The sequence below is a fragment of the Lepisma saccharinum genome, chromosome 1 (genome assembly GCF_977018435.1).
Source record: "Lepisma saccharinum chromosome 1, izLepSacc3.1, whole genome shotgun sequence".
Classification (NCBI taxonomy): Eukaryota; Metazoa; Arthropoda; class Insecta; order Zygentoma; family Lepismatidae; genus Lepisma; species Lepisma saccharinum.
The window spans coordinates 160,397,903-160,413,441 of record NC_139229.1 but is presented as its reverse complement, the minus strand read 5'-3'; the positions used below and the strand labels follow the sequence as shown (position 1 = coordinate 160,413,441).

Below are 15,539 nucleotides of genomic sequence, written 5' to 3'. Positions count from 1 at the left end.
TTTTTCATTGGTGAGAACAGTCCGGACTTTCAGCACCGGTAAGAACCCAACAATTTCGGTGTTTCCTAAGCATCTTGTGGGCAATTGGTATTTCTTTGTATTTTTGTTATTTTCATCTGATGGTATCATTCTCATTGTTACGATTATCCAAAAGCGGAAGAAATGTGAATTAAACTAATGGAAAAGCACCATGACCTTAGCAGCCTCACGCAACAGCCGCCGCAACATAGAGACCATCCGAAACTTACGCAGAAGAATACGACGTTCATTGTTAAGGCGTTAACAGGGAGACACAATAAATAATTACGCGCGCACGTAGATGGCAACCCTGACCAGGCTCGTGCTGGGTAGCGAACCGGAACAGCGATGCACCAAGAAACGGTGGCAGGCAGGTTTCTTTTAATAGCCGTCCTGTCTTCCGACACACACATATACAACGGCAGAGTTTATTTCAATTAAGTGTTTCGGTCGACGGTGCATGGGAATGCATTCTCCCAGCTGACCACCCTGCAAGGTTTTACGCATTCACGCTTCGATTGATTGATTTGATTGATGGAATGCACGCTTTACTTTTTTATATATACATTTATTTAAAAAAAATTATAGTGAAATATAACTCATAAAAGTAACCATACACTGTGTAACGTCAATCAGTCCAACTCAACGCTCGATCAGTGTTGTCACAAACAGAAAACACAATATTCCTTTTAAAAGTGCAAAATTCCCTTTCGATCCAAAATTTCCCCTTTGTCTTCAAAAATTAAAAATCATCAACAAAACTGTTTCAACCCTTATTAATAATTAATCTTTAAAAGGTAGACAGTAATTATATTAATTTTCTCAAGCCAAGTTTCAATTATAGCTCGTTTTGGGAAAACTAAATTAAGTGGAGAAAGAAATTAACTTAAAGGAATGTGTGTTTTACACTCTAATGAACTTGAATTCAATATGTGAACTCGTTATCTTCAAATATCCAAGCAATGTTTTATGTTACCCATGAAATTTCTATTTAACCCTTTTCACCTAAAATTCAACCTTAATTTCCCCGCGCTGAGAGAATATCCCTCATCTGGCATTTCTGGCAATTGTCAGATGTCGGCTCTCTTTTTGTAGCTTCTTCTTATTTTGCTTGGCTTTCATGTCTACTTCGGCTAACCGCGACAATGAGAATGGATGAGTATAGTAAAGGGACGTTCGTAAAGCAACTCTTATGCCTTAGGAACACGTAACACTTCGCTTTGGGCAACCGATTGTTGCTGCTCAGATAATTTACCAGTCTTTCTGTTTCCGAAGATTGTGTATTTTCAGTTTATAGTATATGGCTAAGCATAACTGCGGCAACCCTATTTCGGTGGAAGACGGACAAATTCCCCGTCTCTTGAAAGAAAATACATATGTTACCCCGGAACTAAATTCTAGAACTATCATTATCGACAAGCTATGATACAGAGGGTTATAGTGGTTATCACAGCGCGCAACGAGGGTCGAGGGTTCGAATCCTGGCTTGGACATGAGTGTTCTTTAAGACTGTTCCTTCAATTTAATCATGTCACTCATCCTCACCGCGATTAGCCAAAATTGGCAGAAAAGCGAAGTAAAATTAACCAAACCAATCAATATAACTTAAAGCAATACAAGTGAACCCATTTGATCCCTCTCCTGGTCTCAAGACTAAACAATCAGAATCGCATGACGGGTTATGTAAATTTCCGAAATGTATCCCCTTCCGTATGAAAAATTGGACTACCACAGAAGGAAGAAAAGTTAGAAAACAATCAAACACCAAAGAAATAATCCTGGAATTAAATCTTCAGAACAAGAATAATTGACATAGGAAAAATATGAAGATTAAGCTATGAGTAAGTGTTAAAAAGAAGGGAAAAAACAAACGAGATCAATTTAATATGGGAAGAGTGCAACTGCAAGTAATATCCAATAGGATATTAATTGCAATAGAATTTACAGGAAATCAGAAAGGGTGGGGAAAAAAGTGGAAAATAATACGGAAGAAAATAACAGAATAAGAGCAAAATGCTTATCAAATATACAGGTATAAACACCATAGATACTATAAAATGGGATGCATTGTATTTTTCTTACTTCACGCTTGTCTACACGGAACTGTTTCCCCCCTCTTTTTTAGCTTTCTTATTTGCAATTGCAATGTGCATAATAGAAATTCACGAAATAATCATGTCTATTTACTTTCCACTTTTAATGTATGAATATATACAGAGTGACCATAAAGTCTGAAACCAATGAGAGAACTGATGAATAGCGCATTCCTTAATGATAAACGTGCTCCATATGTCCGTCACTAGTTCCGACACACTTCCTTAAACGTTTCAACCTGTTACCTTAAATTCTCTTCAAACTGTGAGTATCCAGAGCAGCCGTTTCAGTGGTTATCCTTTCCAGGAGATGGTCCAGTTCCAGGATTTTCACACCATAAACCTCAGATTTCAAAATTCTCCGTATGGCAATATCCATGGGGTTGAAGCCAGGTGATCGCAGTAAGAGGCTCGCCTGTAATTCTGCAATTCTGCTACTGGTTCCAAACTTTATGGCCGTTATATCTTCTCGTTCCTCCAAAGATAAGCAATGACTCCGGTAGCCATCAGCAATCAAAGCTATAAGTAAGGACTGTATATTTTCAACGCGTGCTTTTCTTCCAGGCGGCGACGATGTCCAGCAGCTGTGCGAGGCGGGCGAGGAGGAGTTCCTGGAGATCATGGCTCTTGTGGGAATGGCGTCGAAGCCGCTGCATGTTCGGCGACTTCAGAAGGCCTTGCAAGAATGGGTCAGCAACCCAGGTAAGTTCTCATTTTACCATATGGCTCATGTCAGTGTCAAGAAATTTTCTATCGTTTTGCAAGTCAGCAAGCAGCCCAATGGATACTGATTTCGCGTTATGATATATGATATATACGGAACACAGAATTAAGAAGTGCCTAAGTCTAGATCACAAAAACTCTAGATGTAGAAATAATAAGGAAAACTATTTCGAAAACACCGTGAACAAGTAAATAATAAAACTGCGAGATTTTAGTGTTGTGGTTTAGCATCAGAAAGCAGATTGGGGATAACTCTTTATCCATCGCCTATTCTAGTCATTTATTTGGTCTGTTCCTCATTATAACTCTCCACTATTCCCCGTCTCTTACTATCCACTCTGCCATTTTTTTTAATCCTCCCACCTTATCTGTGGTCTCCTCCCTGTACTTTTTTGTTTTTCATTATTTTAGCCGCTCTCGTTTCTCTCTCCCTTCCCTCTCTCTTTTAGGGCCATATTATTTCATATATCATCAATGTTCGTAATTATTAATCGTATCATGCAATGAGTAGGTTATACGTAACATACTTTCTAATAGGACATCTTACAACTTACCATATTCGGGACTACGCTTCGATACTTCTCGAGAATCTCTTCGCCAGCCTTATTCTGTTCCAGTCACTTTATTGTTAATATTCAGTTTCTGCTCGGGTAAATGTACTGGTGTTGTATTTGCGTAGGTTGTCGCATTTAAACAGAAAGCTGTAGGTTTTTTTTAATGTATGTATTTGTTTACGGAAAGAAAGTGTACATCGAACATTATGCTTGATGTAATTCGAAGATTTATTTCGCGGAGACCTTCCCAGAATCTCTTGAGAAAAATTACATTCCTCTGAGGAGATGGATTTGATTCCATTGCTTTCTCCGTAGTAAATTTTATCGCCATTGTTATAGCTCTGCATTTTGAATGCTATGGATTTGCCTACTGTGTCGAATGCGAAGCGTACTCTGTATGAAGCATACCTTCATGGTATGTGGTTGCAAACACTACAGTTGCATGAACAATGGCATTGATATTTTGTGATTGTGAAGGAAGAGACTGTGTAAGATTTTTTTTGTTTTAAATATCTTCGCCACACGTAAATTTTATTCCCTCGGCTGTTGAATTATTTAAATTCGCACATTTTTCAATCGGTATTATACTCGTTAAAATACTTGTATTTTTCATCTTCCATTCTTTCCGAAGAGCCTTCTCAGTTTCGTTCCTTTGTATTGTGTTTTCCTGACGGCCATTCCCCTCGCAGATCACATATTACGTATTTCCATATTTCTAGCAGTTCTTTACCTTTTATTTACATTATTTCAATAGTATTTTCCCACTGTTGCATCCAAAACCAGCCGTCGCCACACTCCAATGGTAGTATAGTTACCATTGTTTTCTGTTCCATATTCGTTCGTTGAACCGGGAGGCAAATTGGTCTGAAAAGCCAGATACTGCTAGAGTAAATGCCTCATGGTACGTCTGTGGTTCTAATAGTATTAAACTGATTAAGAAAATCATACGTTACAAAGACAATAAAAATGAAATGCAGAAATCCCGCTGTGCTCAACACCGCTCGGTGAGTGGACCTAGTCTGAGATTGGTATCAAATTCAAGGCTTGCCAGTCATAGCCGTTCCCGGACTTTTTCCAGGAAGGGCGGGGGGAAGTGGGGGAGCAAAACTTTTTTAACAACACTTGCCTAGGGTGGACAAGGAATATATACTTCGAAATGTAGACGCAACTCAACCGTAGGTAGGAAAGTTTCGCCCACAACCAGCTTCATTCAATAAGGCAGGCACGCTAATGAGATATTGGCAAATTAACGGTCCATTCAGTAATACAGATGTGCTGTTTTGATATAATTTTAATGCATATATTTGTACACTATACATTTTCTGTTTCATGTGTATTATTCATGGATTACACTGATTGTAGGAAAGCATTTACGTGCAGTTGTGTACGGAACGGAAGGGAGATAATCTCGATGAGAAGACTTAAACGCAGTCATGTATCACTAGATGAAAATTAATGAGAGTGCAGGATAGTTTGGTCTGTTCAGGCTGTCTTGGCAATAGTTTGTCAAAAATTGTCCAAAGTACATGTGCATAAATGGAACACGTGTTCTGGAGTTGTAGGGAAACATTTATGTTACAAAAATTAAGTTGTGTACTCAGTGTTTTGCAAAAGACAAGAGTTGTACGTATATGTCCAATATCACGCGTTCCCCATCTTTCCTACTGGTTAATTTCAAAAGTTGTCACTCAACTGGTTTATATTTTAAGTTTGGAAAGAATCAATAACCATTGTTCACCCCTTTTACCAACCCAGAATAATTTCACCTCAGCTTCATTTTTTTTAATCACAAAAAGTCTACCTTGGTACGATTTAGTAGCAACTCACCGGCGCGCTCTCGCTTTACATTGGTGATATGATGCGCGTTTTGTGTTCACTTTGCTCGACTGTAAGCTCCGAACAAAAATACACTCTGCTGTTTTTTCAGCTGCCTTACGTAACGTACTTCACTTGTTTCCATCAGGAGTGCCAGGATGTGGGTTAGCACTGCGGTTTCTAGAAAAAGCTTGCGGAAGAAAAGGGAGAAAAAGAAAGCTAGGGAGAGAGAGAGGGGAAAGAATTTCGAAGGGCTTGGGGGAGGAGGGAGAAGTTATCGATTTTTAACACCACGTGTCAACGTCATTTTTTCCCTTCTCCATCCTGCCATATCGTATTTATTCTGGTGTGCAATATTTCTTTTCTCAAGCAGGGTTGGGGGTGTTCAGGATCGCGCGGGGGAGGAAATCTTCATGTTATATTTTTTTTCTCCTCCCAGGCGAGTCCGTTGGACCAGGAGAGGTGGGTGGAGAGAGATATCAGCGGATTCTTTTTTTCTGGACGAGGTCCAAGAACCCTTTTTTTCCTCCCTTCCGTTTCCTCGAGGCCTGCAAAACCACAGAGGAAGAACGTCCATTCCTTCTGGAAGGAACAAACACAGAAAGAAAAGATTCCTGACGATCTTGAAGTCTAAGCTGTTCCTACAGCATTGTCACGCAATTTCATGCAAGATGATGTTGCATGTTCCAAAATAAGTTCAGCTTTTCGCAGGGAAAAGCATTTTCCCCAGGACCGTTCTGCGAAATAACTTGACAAACGTGCAGTAGAAAATGCTTTTAACCAGCTCAAAGTTTGGAGTCTTCTAACATAGTGTAATACAACGAACGGTAAAGATAATACATGGTGCTTGATTCCCCGCGCAACCGCGCGTCTGGGGCCTACCTTGCAAGCCTTACCAGGAGCCACGAGCTCGCGGTTGCGCGGAGAATCTAGCGCCCCACAGTGGGAATGTTTCATAACACTAAGTCAAGCACCTTCTCTGTTAAGCGCCGTATTTCATCTTCTGATGCAAGTGCGGAATGCTTTCGTGGTTAGGTTAGGATTAGACCCCTTAGCTTAAATACACCACATTTAGCATAACAACAAGAAAGCATTTAACCTGACGTCAGAGGACGAAATACGGAGTTTGACTTAGTGCGACAAGTGAGAACCCTTACTGTAGACGAATTGTCCATTCTGTTGTTCATTCCATTTGAATTAAAGAATTGAATCAAGACACCCTAACAGCTTGTCGAGCCAGCATAAGAATAACTCCACTGCTTTAAAACAAACAGAATGTCTAGAAAAAATAGCAATGGACAATTTTCCTACTGTTATCTTTGTCGATAAGTACCACATCATTTGTGTACGTACTTAGCGATACGTTCTTACGGTGGAATTAAAGTTTGTGATACGCTACTCTTCCGTATTTTATTTTTTCCTGAATATAGCGGCGATGATTTAGAAATGTTCAGAATAAGAACGAAATTAACGAGGTCGGGCATGTAGTTTAAAATATTCAGAATTTAACTAAGGCATTCTTGTTTACATGGCGACAACGTTACCCAGCATTTATGTACGTAACAATAGTAATGCAATAATGAGATGTTATATATGTCCGTACAGACTTCCGAATATTGTCAAATCAAAGAGATTCAGAGATGTCAGTTGGCCATAATATGACAATTATGATGTTACGTTAAAAGTATCCACATAAAAATACGTAGGCTATGACGTTTCAGATGGATACAACAGGGAGTTTCGACGCAGTAGTGCGTGTTTTTATACAATTGTCGAAAACCTGGACATCCTAACCCAAGAAACATTGCAATGTTAGCATTCCTGCACCGTGGTCAGAAAGAAAGGTGGGAGGGTTAATTGGCAAATTTGGCTCACAAACCCTAAATTGTATTTGCGTTTAGTATTTTTTAAAGTTGAGGTGGGAAAATTTCGTGTGTTAGAAGGTTCAGGCAAATTAGTGATGGCTCTGAGACACATGGTGCCGCAAGTGGTGCTTCAACGTTTCCATAGTATTTGTCTGAACCATCCCTTGTGTGAACAGTGGGAGGAGAGCACGTAGCCGTCGGTAGTAAACGGACTTGGTCGCCAACTTCTGGCACGTTGCATTGTTGCAAGAGGAGGGGTAGAAAAACTTGATGATGGCAGCGGCGTACCCTCAGACAGCGAGTGTGTCGTATACACGCGACGTACCTAGGGCACGTGACGACTGCTGCCCCAGACAGTTCTTCATAAAAGACAGCGAAATGGGAAAAGTTCCCAGACGGCAACAAAATGGCCTCTTTCAGCTCCTCCAGGTCTACTTTTATGACGTCATATACAAGCTGAAGATAAGCTGGATGAATTTCAATGTGTTTTATATCTTCGAGCGGCAAAGGTTTCAGACTTGGGGAGTTTACTCCCTGCGCGTCTGCGCCGTTTCTTTCATCCTGGTTATACGTCCTCCAGTTACGACTAGGTGTTTTTTTTTTCTCCCTCTGTCGTCTGTAAACAAACAAAATACCAATCCGCAGACTCCGAAAGGCGAAGAAAACAAAACGATTCGCAAACCAAACGTGACTTTAAAAAAGAAAATGGAAGTAAACTGTGCAGTTCGAACGTAGGGCTCACGATTTTTCCGCCGAAAGATTTCAGTTCAAGTCCCGACCTGAGCATGCTTCTTGTGCTTGTTCTTTCATGCATACATGCTTATCGTCCCGATTGCAGAGCAAAATGCATTACTGTACCGGCTTCCCGCCAAAAGAGCAGGCGACAGTACGGGACTTGTCAGCGAGAACCAACCACGTCGTGGAATCGGCCACCGTTGTTGCAAAATTTTGCCACAAACTCTGTTGAAGTGACGGTGTGTCTGTAACACAGAGTAGAATACGTGTGTGACATGGACGTTTGTTGTTGTGGTGGTATTAGTGGTTCTAGTATTGAAGCGGTAGCGCATGTGTAGAATGTGTAACTTTCGCTGATGAAAACTCGTAGGATAGGGAAACAGGCTGCTGGAATCCTTGGGGTTCTCTTGGGTTGCCAAACCTAGCATTGCTGCAAAAATGATTTTTTTTTTTTTTACTATTCCGTCTTGATAGCCTACTATTTATGGTTATTAAAAACTATAAATACAATAAAGTTAATATAGTCAGATTATTTTCGGAACGTCTCCACCTGACTGGGCGAGTCTAACTAGCGAGCCTACCAGTAATGTATTACTTCAGCAAGAGTGTTATAGTAGGTGTTGGGTTAAGATTATGTCAGCGGCTCGCTTGTTGATTGGATGTTTCGGGAGTTGAGACTCGTTTCTAGAGATAAGGAAATAATCCCATTGATTGATTGATTTGGTGTTTGAAGTCCACTTTATGCACAGATAGGCTAATCGGGACTGGACCTACAGTGTAAAGTGGGATCCGAACCACTAGGTGCCTCCACTGGGTATCGATCCCGGGTTCCCTTGATTACATTACAAGGCGACGGCGCTACCACTGCGCCATCGGGGAGGCCCTATAGGAAATAATCCCATTCTAATACTGTATAAAATGGGTAGGGAAGGCAATTAACCCTACTAACACAACGGTAATCACTGAGATTGAAACTCGAAAGGGGAGGGTGATTCATTTATTTCCTTATATTTTCCGAAGCTGCAGATAGCTTGGTGGTATAATAAATGCAGTCTCAAAGAGTTGAAGCTACTCGCACAGTTTTCAGGCATGTCATCCGCTGCACTGCGCACAACCCAGATTATTTTTGTACAGAAACCCCCTATAATGATACACTTTCCCTTTGACATTCTTCTGCCTTCTTGGTATTCATCCTACTCAAATTTTTGTTTAGTTTCTTTAGTAACTGTTTATTAAATTTTGCTACTTAAATTCTCTTTCCGGCATGTTATAAAACTTCTCCGTCACTTTTTTTTTATTTGTAACTTCATTTAGATACCTGTCTCATTACACAGAAGGAAGTCATTTCGACCTTTCCCCCCTTACATTCGCTTCCTTTTTGTATGCTTCCCAACTTACGTAAAGCGATATTTAATCACACAGTTCTGTTTCCTTTGAAGTCAGTCCGTATTTTTCTCAAACAGAACGTTTCCCATATGCTGTATTTAGAAGCCCATATTCTTAAAGACTAGCATTTCACTTCACTCTTAATTTCTATTGCTGCGATAAATGTTACATTGAATCATGTATTTGAAACTATTCTCTCTTTCTGTACGATTCTTTCCCTTAAATTCATGTCATTAGATTCCTTTCAACTCAGTTCCGTTCATTTTTCTGTTTTTTTATTTTTTTTAAAAAAATCTTTTATCATCTAGTAATCCTTCTCATTGCTTTTCTCTTAGTTTTAAACTATTCTTTCTGGCACCCTCTTCTTTCTTTTATTTTCTTTCCTTACCCATCCACTTCATAACTTCATTTTTATTTTTGTCAATTTACTTTTATCTTTCGATTGAGCCGCGGTTGCTCAGTCGTTAGGGCGTCTGACTACCATGCGACAGACCCGAGTTCGATCCCCGGCGGGGGAGAACCGGGATTTTTTCCACCTGTTCAAGCGGCTCCGTCGCACACCCAGCTTCGTATAAAGTGGGTACCTGGAGGAAATTCTGGGGGTAAAGGCGGCCAGGGGCGTGGTGCTGAAAGTGTGGGGCCTTACTCTACACCCCCTATGCGCCTTTATGCCGTGGTGTGAAGCACAGGGGTGCACTTTACTTATTTTTACGATTTAGTACTTATTTTTCCTTGCATCTTAATTATTTCATTACTTTCCTGTTCCTTTAGTTATTTTCCTCTCCTTTTCTTAAATAAGAAAGTTATGCGTGCAAGTATTTGTTTATATATCGGTGTACATAAAATATGTCAAAGAATGTCATAAATGTTGAAGAGGAAGACACATTTTGACCATATATTTGTGAAGCTAAATAGTTTAGTCTCTATCAAGATCTCCGTGGCGGAGTGGTTATCACAGCACGTTTCGAGACCAAGGGTCCTGGATTCGAATCCCGTAATGGTCATGTGAGTTCTTTATGAGTGTCTCTTCGTCAATCTCATATCATTGCTCATCGTCGCGATTAGTTAAAAAAAAATGGCATAAAGACTACACTAAATAACAAACATTTATACACCCACACAAACAGTGGACTCTTTTTAATGCGAACTCGAAGGGGACACGAAAAATGTTCAAATTGACAAAAGGATCACCTCATAAAGATGATTCCAAGGGAAATAAGCTTCTGTTCGAATTACCGGGTAATTCGAATTATCCAATTTCGAATTAAAAAAAGAGTCCTATATAAATATATTATTTGTGTGTTTTAATAAAAAAAAAAAACATTGTTTCGAATATCGATCTTTCCTCCATATTGCAGGTGAATATCTCGTTCTGGGCTTCGTGTAGGTCCAGAGTTCGTAGCGCACACCGAAGAAAAATGCGAAGGAAAACTTTGGCGTGCCGACTGGGGGATCCAAAGTAATAAACGCTGCCCATGGAGCAGCAATTAGCGATCGTGAGATTACCTGCAGGCTATCCGGTTCACATACACTATTTTTTACCTCCTTTTTCGCTCGCCAGCTGCGGACTAATTGCCTCGGCTTCTATGAGGTTGCCCTACGCACCAAGATCATACACGGTTTTATAGTCCCTGCCGACTCCGTACTGAAAGTTTTTCCTCCCGGTTTGCCCATTCAGAGTATAAAAATGTCCTATCTGTGCATGTCGGTCTAGTTTGAATATTTTCCGTCTTCCTTTCTGTTCAGTTTTCGCGTATTGCGATTTTGACGAGCTCTGTTTTCCTAAACGGTCTAAGGTTACAAGGAGAAAGACATGAAAGAGATACTGGCTAGACTCATGCTTACTAACTCGCGTAGAAGGCTGCTGGGATGATGAAGAGAAAAATTATAACAAACTGTAAAAGGGTAGTAAAAAAATATAAAGGTAGACATTGCTTGGTGGAAGTGTTCAAGTACTACAAGCAATATTCTGAAGATATTATGATTCAGTATTGTTCGCAGAAAAAGTGAGTGTAGAGGTAGACTCATTAAATATACCACATAAAGGCATGTACGTATTTAAAAGAAAAACATCATTTAATTATCAATTTTTCCAGCGTGGAGGTAGGAACCAACCAAGAGAAACAGTCCCCGTTGCACCTTCTCTGGCTTCGCTGCTGATTACATTTAGTGGTTTCGTCAGGAGAAATTGCCGTTGTTAAAAAGTCATTAAGAACTCACCCTAAGGGATCTTTCAGACCGAAGCGACACACGTCACTTAAAATCGAAAGTCCCTCGGGCTGGGGAGTTTTCTCAACAGCGTGCATCGTGTCGCCTTGGTCTGGTGATCGCGCATGTCCAGTAAAGGAGGTGCGACTGGGGGTGCGTTGGTCATTTGTCACTTGCGTCAGAAGGAGGTTTCCGACCGAATCGACAAGTGACAGCAGGAATTCACGCCGAAGAGACGAGCGACACAGGCCCCTTCAGTATGCAAGCAAGGACCCTGTTCCTCGTCGCCTGTCGCTTTGGTCTGAAATCTCTCTGAAATTCCTATGATCGATATTCATCCTTTGAAGATAAAGAGGCAATACACGATGGGATCTAATTTTTTAGGGTATGGTGTAAATAGAAATTTCATTGTGTTTTCATATAAATCCCTAACAGGGCTATTCCTGATTGTACAGTCACCATCAATAAAAATGGAGTGTCCTAGATCCTGAAGTACTCGCTTTTTTGCATGGTGGTGTGTGTCTGCGATAGCTGCAGTTTCTATTGAAGACTTGCTTCTGAAGTTCGCTCACCGCCGTAGAGTTAGGCAACACACATAACGCCATGCAGGAAAGCGAGTATTTCAAGATGTAGGGGATCCATTACTATTGCAGGTGATGTACGGCTGCCACGACATGGATGTTGCGAGAGACTGTATTTCTCACTGTAATTTCTACTATTAGGCTCAGTCAATAAATGACGAGGCAGAGGATATTTCACAGTACATACGTAACGAACCTCAGAAGTATTGTCCGCCACTGTTTAGGCATTTATCCCATTGTGACACCAGTCGCAAAATGGCATGCTCGTAGAACTCCTTTGGCTGCTGTTGGAACGAATTGCGCACGTACTCCTTGACGTCATCGTCCGAATGAAACCGTTGTCACACGGGGACAGATCTGGACTATAGGGGGGGGGGGTTGGCTCAGGACTTCCCACTCGAAATTTTTCAGACATTCCTTTGTTGCGTTGGGTGTGTGTGGTTTAGCGTTGTCGTGCAATAGGACGACACCACGAGAAAGGTGACCGGGACGTTTCGATGCGATTGCCTTCCTGAGCTTCGTTAACGTTTCACAATACTGCTGGGCATAGACCGTAGTAGCTCCATGCTCCAGGAAGTCGCTGAGGAGCGGTCCCTTGCGATCGAAGAAGAACGAAAACATGACCTTGCCGGCACTAGTGTGGAGTGAACTTTTTTTGCTGGAGGGGAATTTCCGTGCTTCCACTGACGACTTGGCCGTTTCGACTCGGGCTTAAAGTGGTGGCACCAACTTTCGTCGCCGGATTTATCCTTTCCATTCGTCGATGGATTTCACGATACCCTACACCTTCCGCTGTCAAGAAGCGCACAACACCCCACTCCTACTGTTTGGATGCCTCCATTACTCGTCGCAGTCAAACACGGAATGACTGGACACGGCCGCTGCTCGGTTAGCAGCCTTTGCACATACCTTGCCAGACACGTAACGCCATATAGCGGGAAAACGTGCGCGAATCAATTTCGTCACACCTGAACCTCAATTTCGGACCCGTCGACCCATTTCTAACTACCATAGTTTTGGTGTAATGTCCTCTGCCTCGTTATTTATTGACTGAGCCTCATACATCTGTGTATGCCAAATATTAAGGTTTGTTAGGAAGGTGCGCGCATATATCCCTGCGGAGTACTTCTCGAGGAATGTAATGGTATGAATGTTTTTGAAAGGGGGGCGTGCCCTTGCGCCGTCGGAATTGGATCAGATATAAAAGTGGGACACGGCGTTCCCTTCCTTCTTCTTCCCGCCCGGACTTGCGGCAGAAGCTGTTTATTTTGTTAGTATTCCGCTGGGTTTCCCGTGGTGTCTGCCTGGTTCGCTTGGGCAAGGACGTCCGAATCCTTTCAAGCATGCTGGTCACGTGATACAGGTTCCACGTGCGTTGGATCTCCTCTCCTCGCATAAAGGCACAGTGTCAGCACTCCCACCCTCCGCGCGAGAGGACCCTGACAGCCAGGAGGATGTGCATGAATGGAGGAGGAACACGGAACTGCGAATAGGGAAATCGCTTGTTGCAGTTTGGTTGTTTTCGGCTGCCTCCAGTGACTAGGGTGTATTTAGAAAGAGTTACCAGTGTTAAAATTAAATAAGAAAATGTTTGTTTACGGTTTGTTGTACAGTATGAAGTTTCCTTATTTCCGCCGAACTTACATGATGCTTAGATTGGGATGAACCAGTTGACAGCGTATAATAAATGCGTAATAATATGCATAAAATAATATTTAGGATCTTACTTTTCGTCAGCTGGAACTAACAGTCTTTTTTTTTCATACATTTTCTAATTTTCTATCTATGTGGTAGATAGAACAGCTGTTTCAACAGGGTGCGGCAATGAATCCGGCGATTTTAAATACTTCATGTTTAAGATAACATAATACATAAGACATAACAAAACATACGCAATTAAGACAAAAAAATGAATTACTTTATTCAATGAAGAAATACCAAAAGAAAATGCAAATACAATCTTTACATTTTGATTTATTTGAAAATAGCTTTACTACGATAACCACACACACTATCAGTCGTTGGGTAGGAAATTGAGCCACAACTTCCCGGATCCGATTTTTAAGTTAATTGAGCGTGCGTGTGCTTAGTTGGAAGACTTGCTTTCACATACCCCCAAAGAAAATAATCACACGCATACAGATCCGGTGAAGGAATATCCCCTTTGATTTTGTAATACACTTTTACAGCGAAAGTGCGCTGTGCCTCGTTCTATGACTCCATCATAACTAAACGGTAAAGTAGAGGCTGCCACGTAAAAAAAACCCACAAAAAAACCCTCCCCACAGCAGCCAGTAGAGAAACAGGATTTTGTGAAATTTGTGAAATAACCGTTCTGCGCTGGGATTGCAATTGCACACCGGTTAGTACGACGGCCGGAGTGTAGCTATGGCCATTGTTGCAAAATCGCCCGATTTATTGCCCCACCCTATAAATAAAAATGTGATATTACTAACTGAAAATAAGCAAGATAACGAGTGTGTACTGTTATGTCTCCATTCCTGTTTGATTGATTTTACTTCGCTTTTCTGCCACTTTTGGCTAATCGCAAAGATGAGGATGAGTAATGATATGATGAAATTCATAAAGGGACACTCACAAAGAACACCCATGTCCAGGTTGGGATTCGAACCCAGGACCCCTGGAATCGTAACGCGCTGTGTTAAAACCACTCCACCACGGAGGCCGGCATGTCTCCATTCCTCTTTTAATTTATCCATGCTATGATAATAATAATACTAAGGGTATCATTTATTCTTGTATTTGCAGTTTCTTATTTAGCGTCGTTTTTCTATCACTCATACCACCTTCGCAGTGAATGCCCAAGCCGGGATTCAATCCTGGGAACTTCGGTGGCGAGATTGAACCCTAACCCTTCGGTCACCGAGCCTGCAACATTTATTATTACAAATGAGACACTTGCTTAGTGAAAAGGAACCCATTCCGAAATATTTCTAGATATGTGTGTCTGTGAGGCAATGTAGAAGAGCAATGATCCAGCGCACGTCTCCATTTTATTTAGCCTTCAATTGATATGACGCATGTTTGTTGTTAAGACCCATGTCTAAAGTATGATGCATGACTTATTTATTTATTGATTTATGGTGACATGTTCGTTTAGTTGGAGTTACCCTCGTGACGACTACCCTGTTTTTAGAAAAAGCTATTTTGACCACCAATTGTCGTTGAGCTTTGTATACAACCCGGCAGAGATGTTACAGCAAGATACATTTATGGAAAAGTGATCAATCAGACAAGGCTGTCCTTTGTGATGCCAGATCGAGGGGTATGGAGGAGACATGAACATTGTCCTGGTTGCAACTAGAGGAATTATTATTAGAATTTCCGGAGAAGGTGGTCAGCCCTTGATGCGAAAATGAAAGCGTTCTGTGGCAATTCGATCCAATAGAATCTAGAGATGCCATATCTCGTTTTCTTGGTGGTCGAGGGTTCGGCAATACTCGTCCATGGTTCGGCAATATTCATCCATGGTTCGTGGATCGGCATGACTCGGTTCGTGGTTCGGGATAATTCGTTTCGTTGTTCGGGAAAACTTCATTT

At 41.3% G+C, this 15,539-nt stretch overlaps 1 protein-coding gene across 8 annotated transcripts in view; it reads left to right on the top strand.

The window, feature by feature from the left end:
- nab (NGFI-A-binding protein homolog) overlaps nt 1-15,539 on the top strand; it is a 182,290-nt gene that overhangs the window by 89,503 nt on the left and 77,248 nt on the right. For all 8 annotated transcript variants that reach the window (XM_083141249.1, XM_083141236.1, XM_083141229.1 and 5 more), the window contains exon 3: nt 2,676-2,813. In XM_083141249.1, coding sequence (XP_082997375.1) covers nt 2,676-2,813 — 138 coding nt within the window. The remainder of the gene's footprint in view (nt 1-2,675; nt 2,814-15,539) is intronic.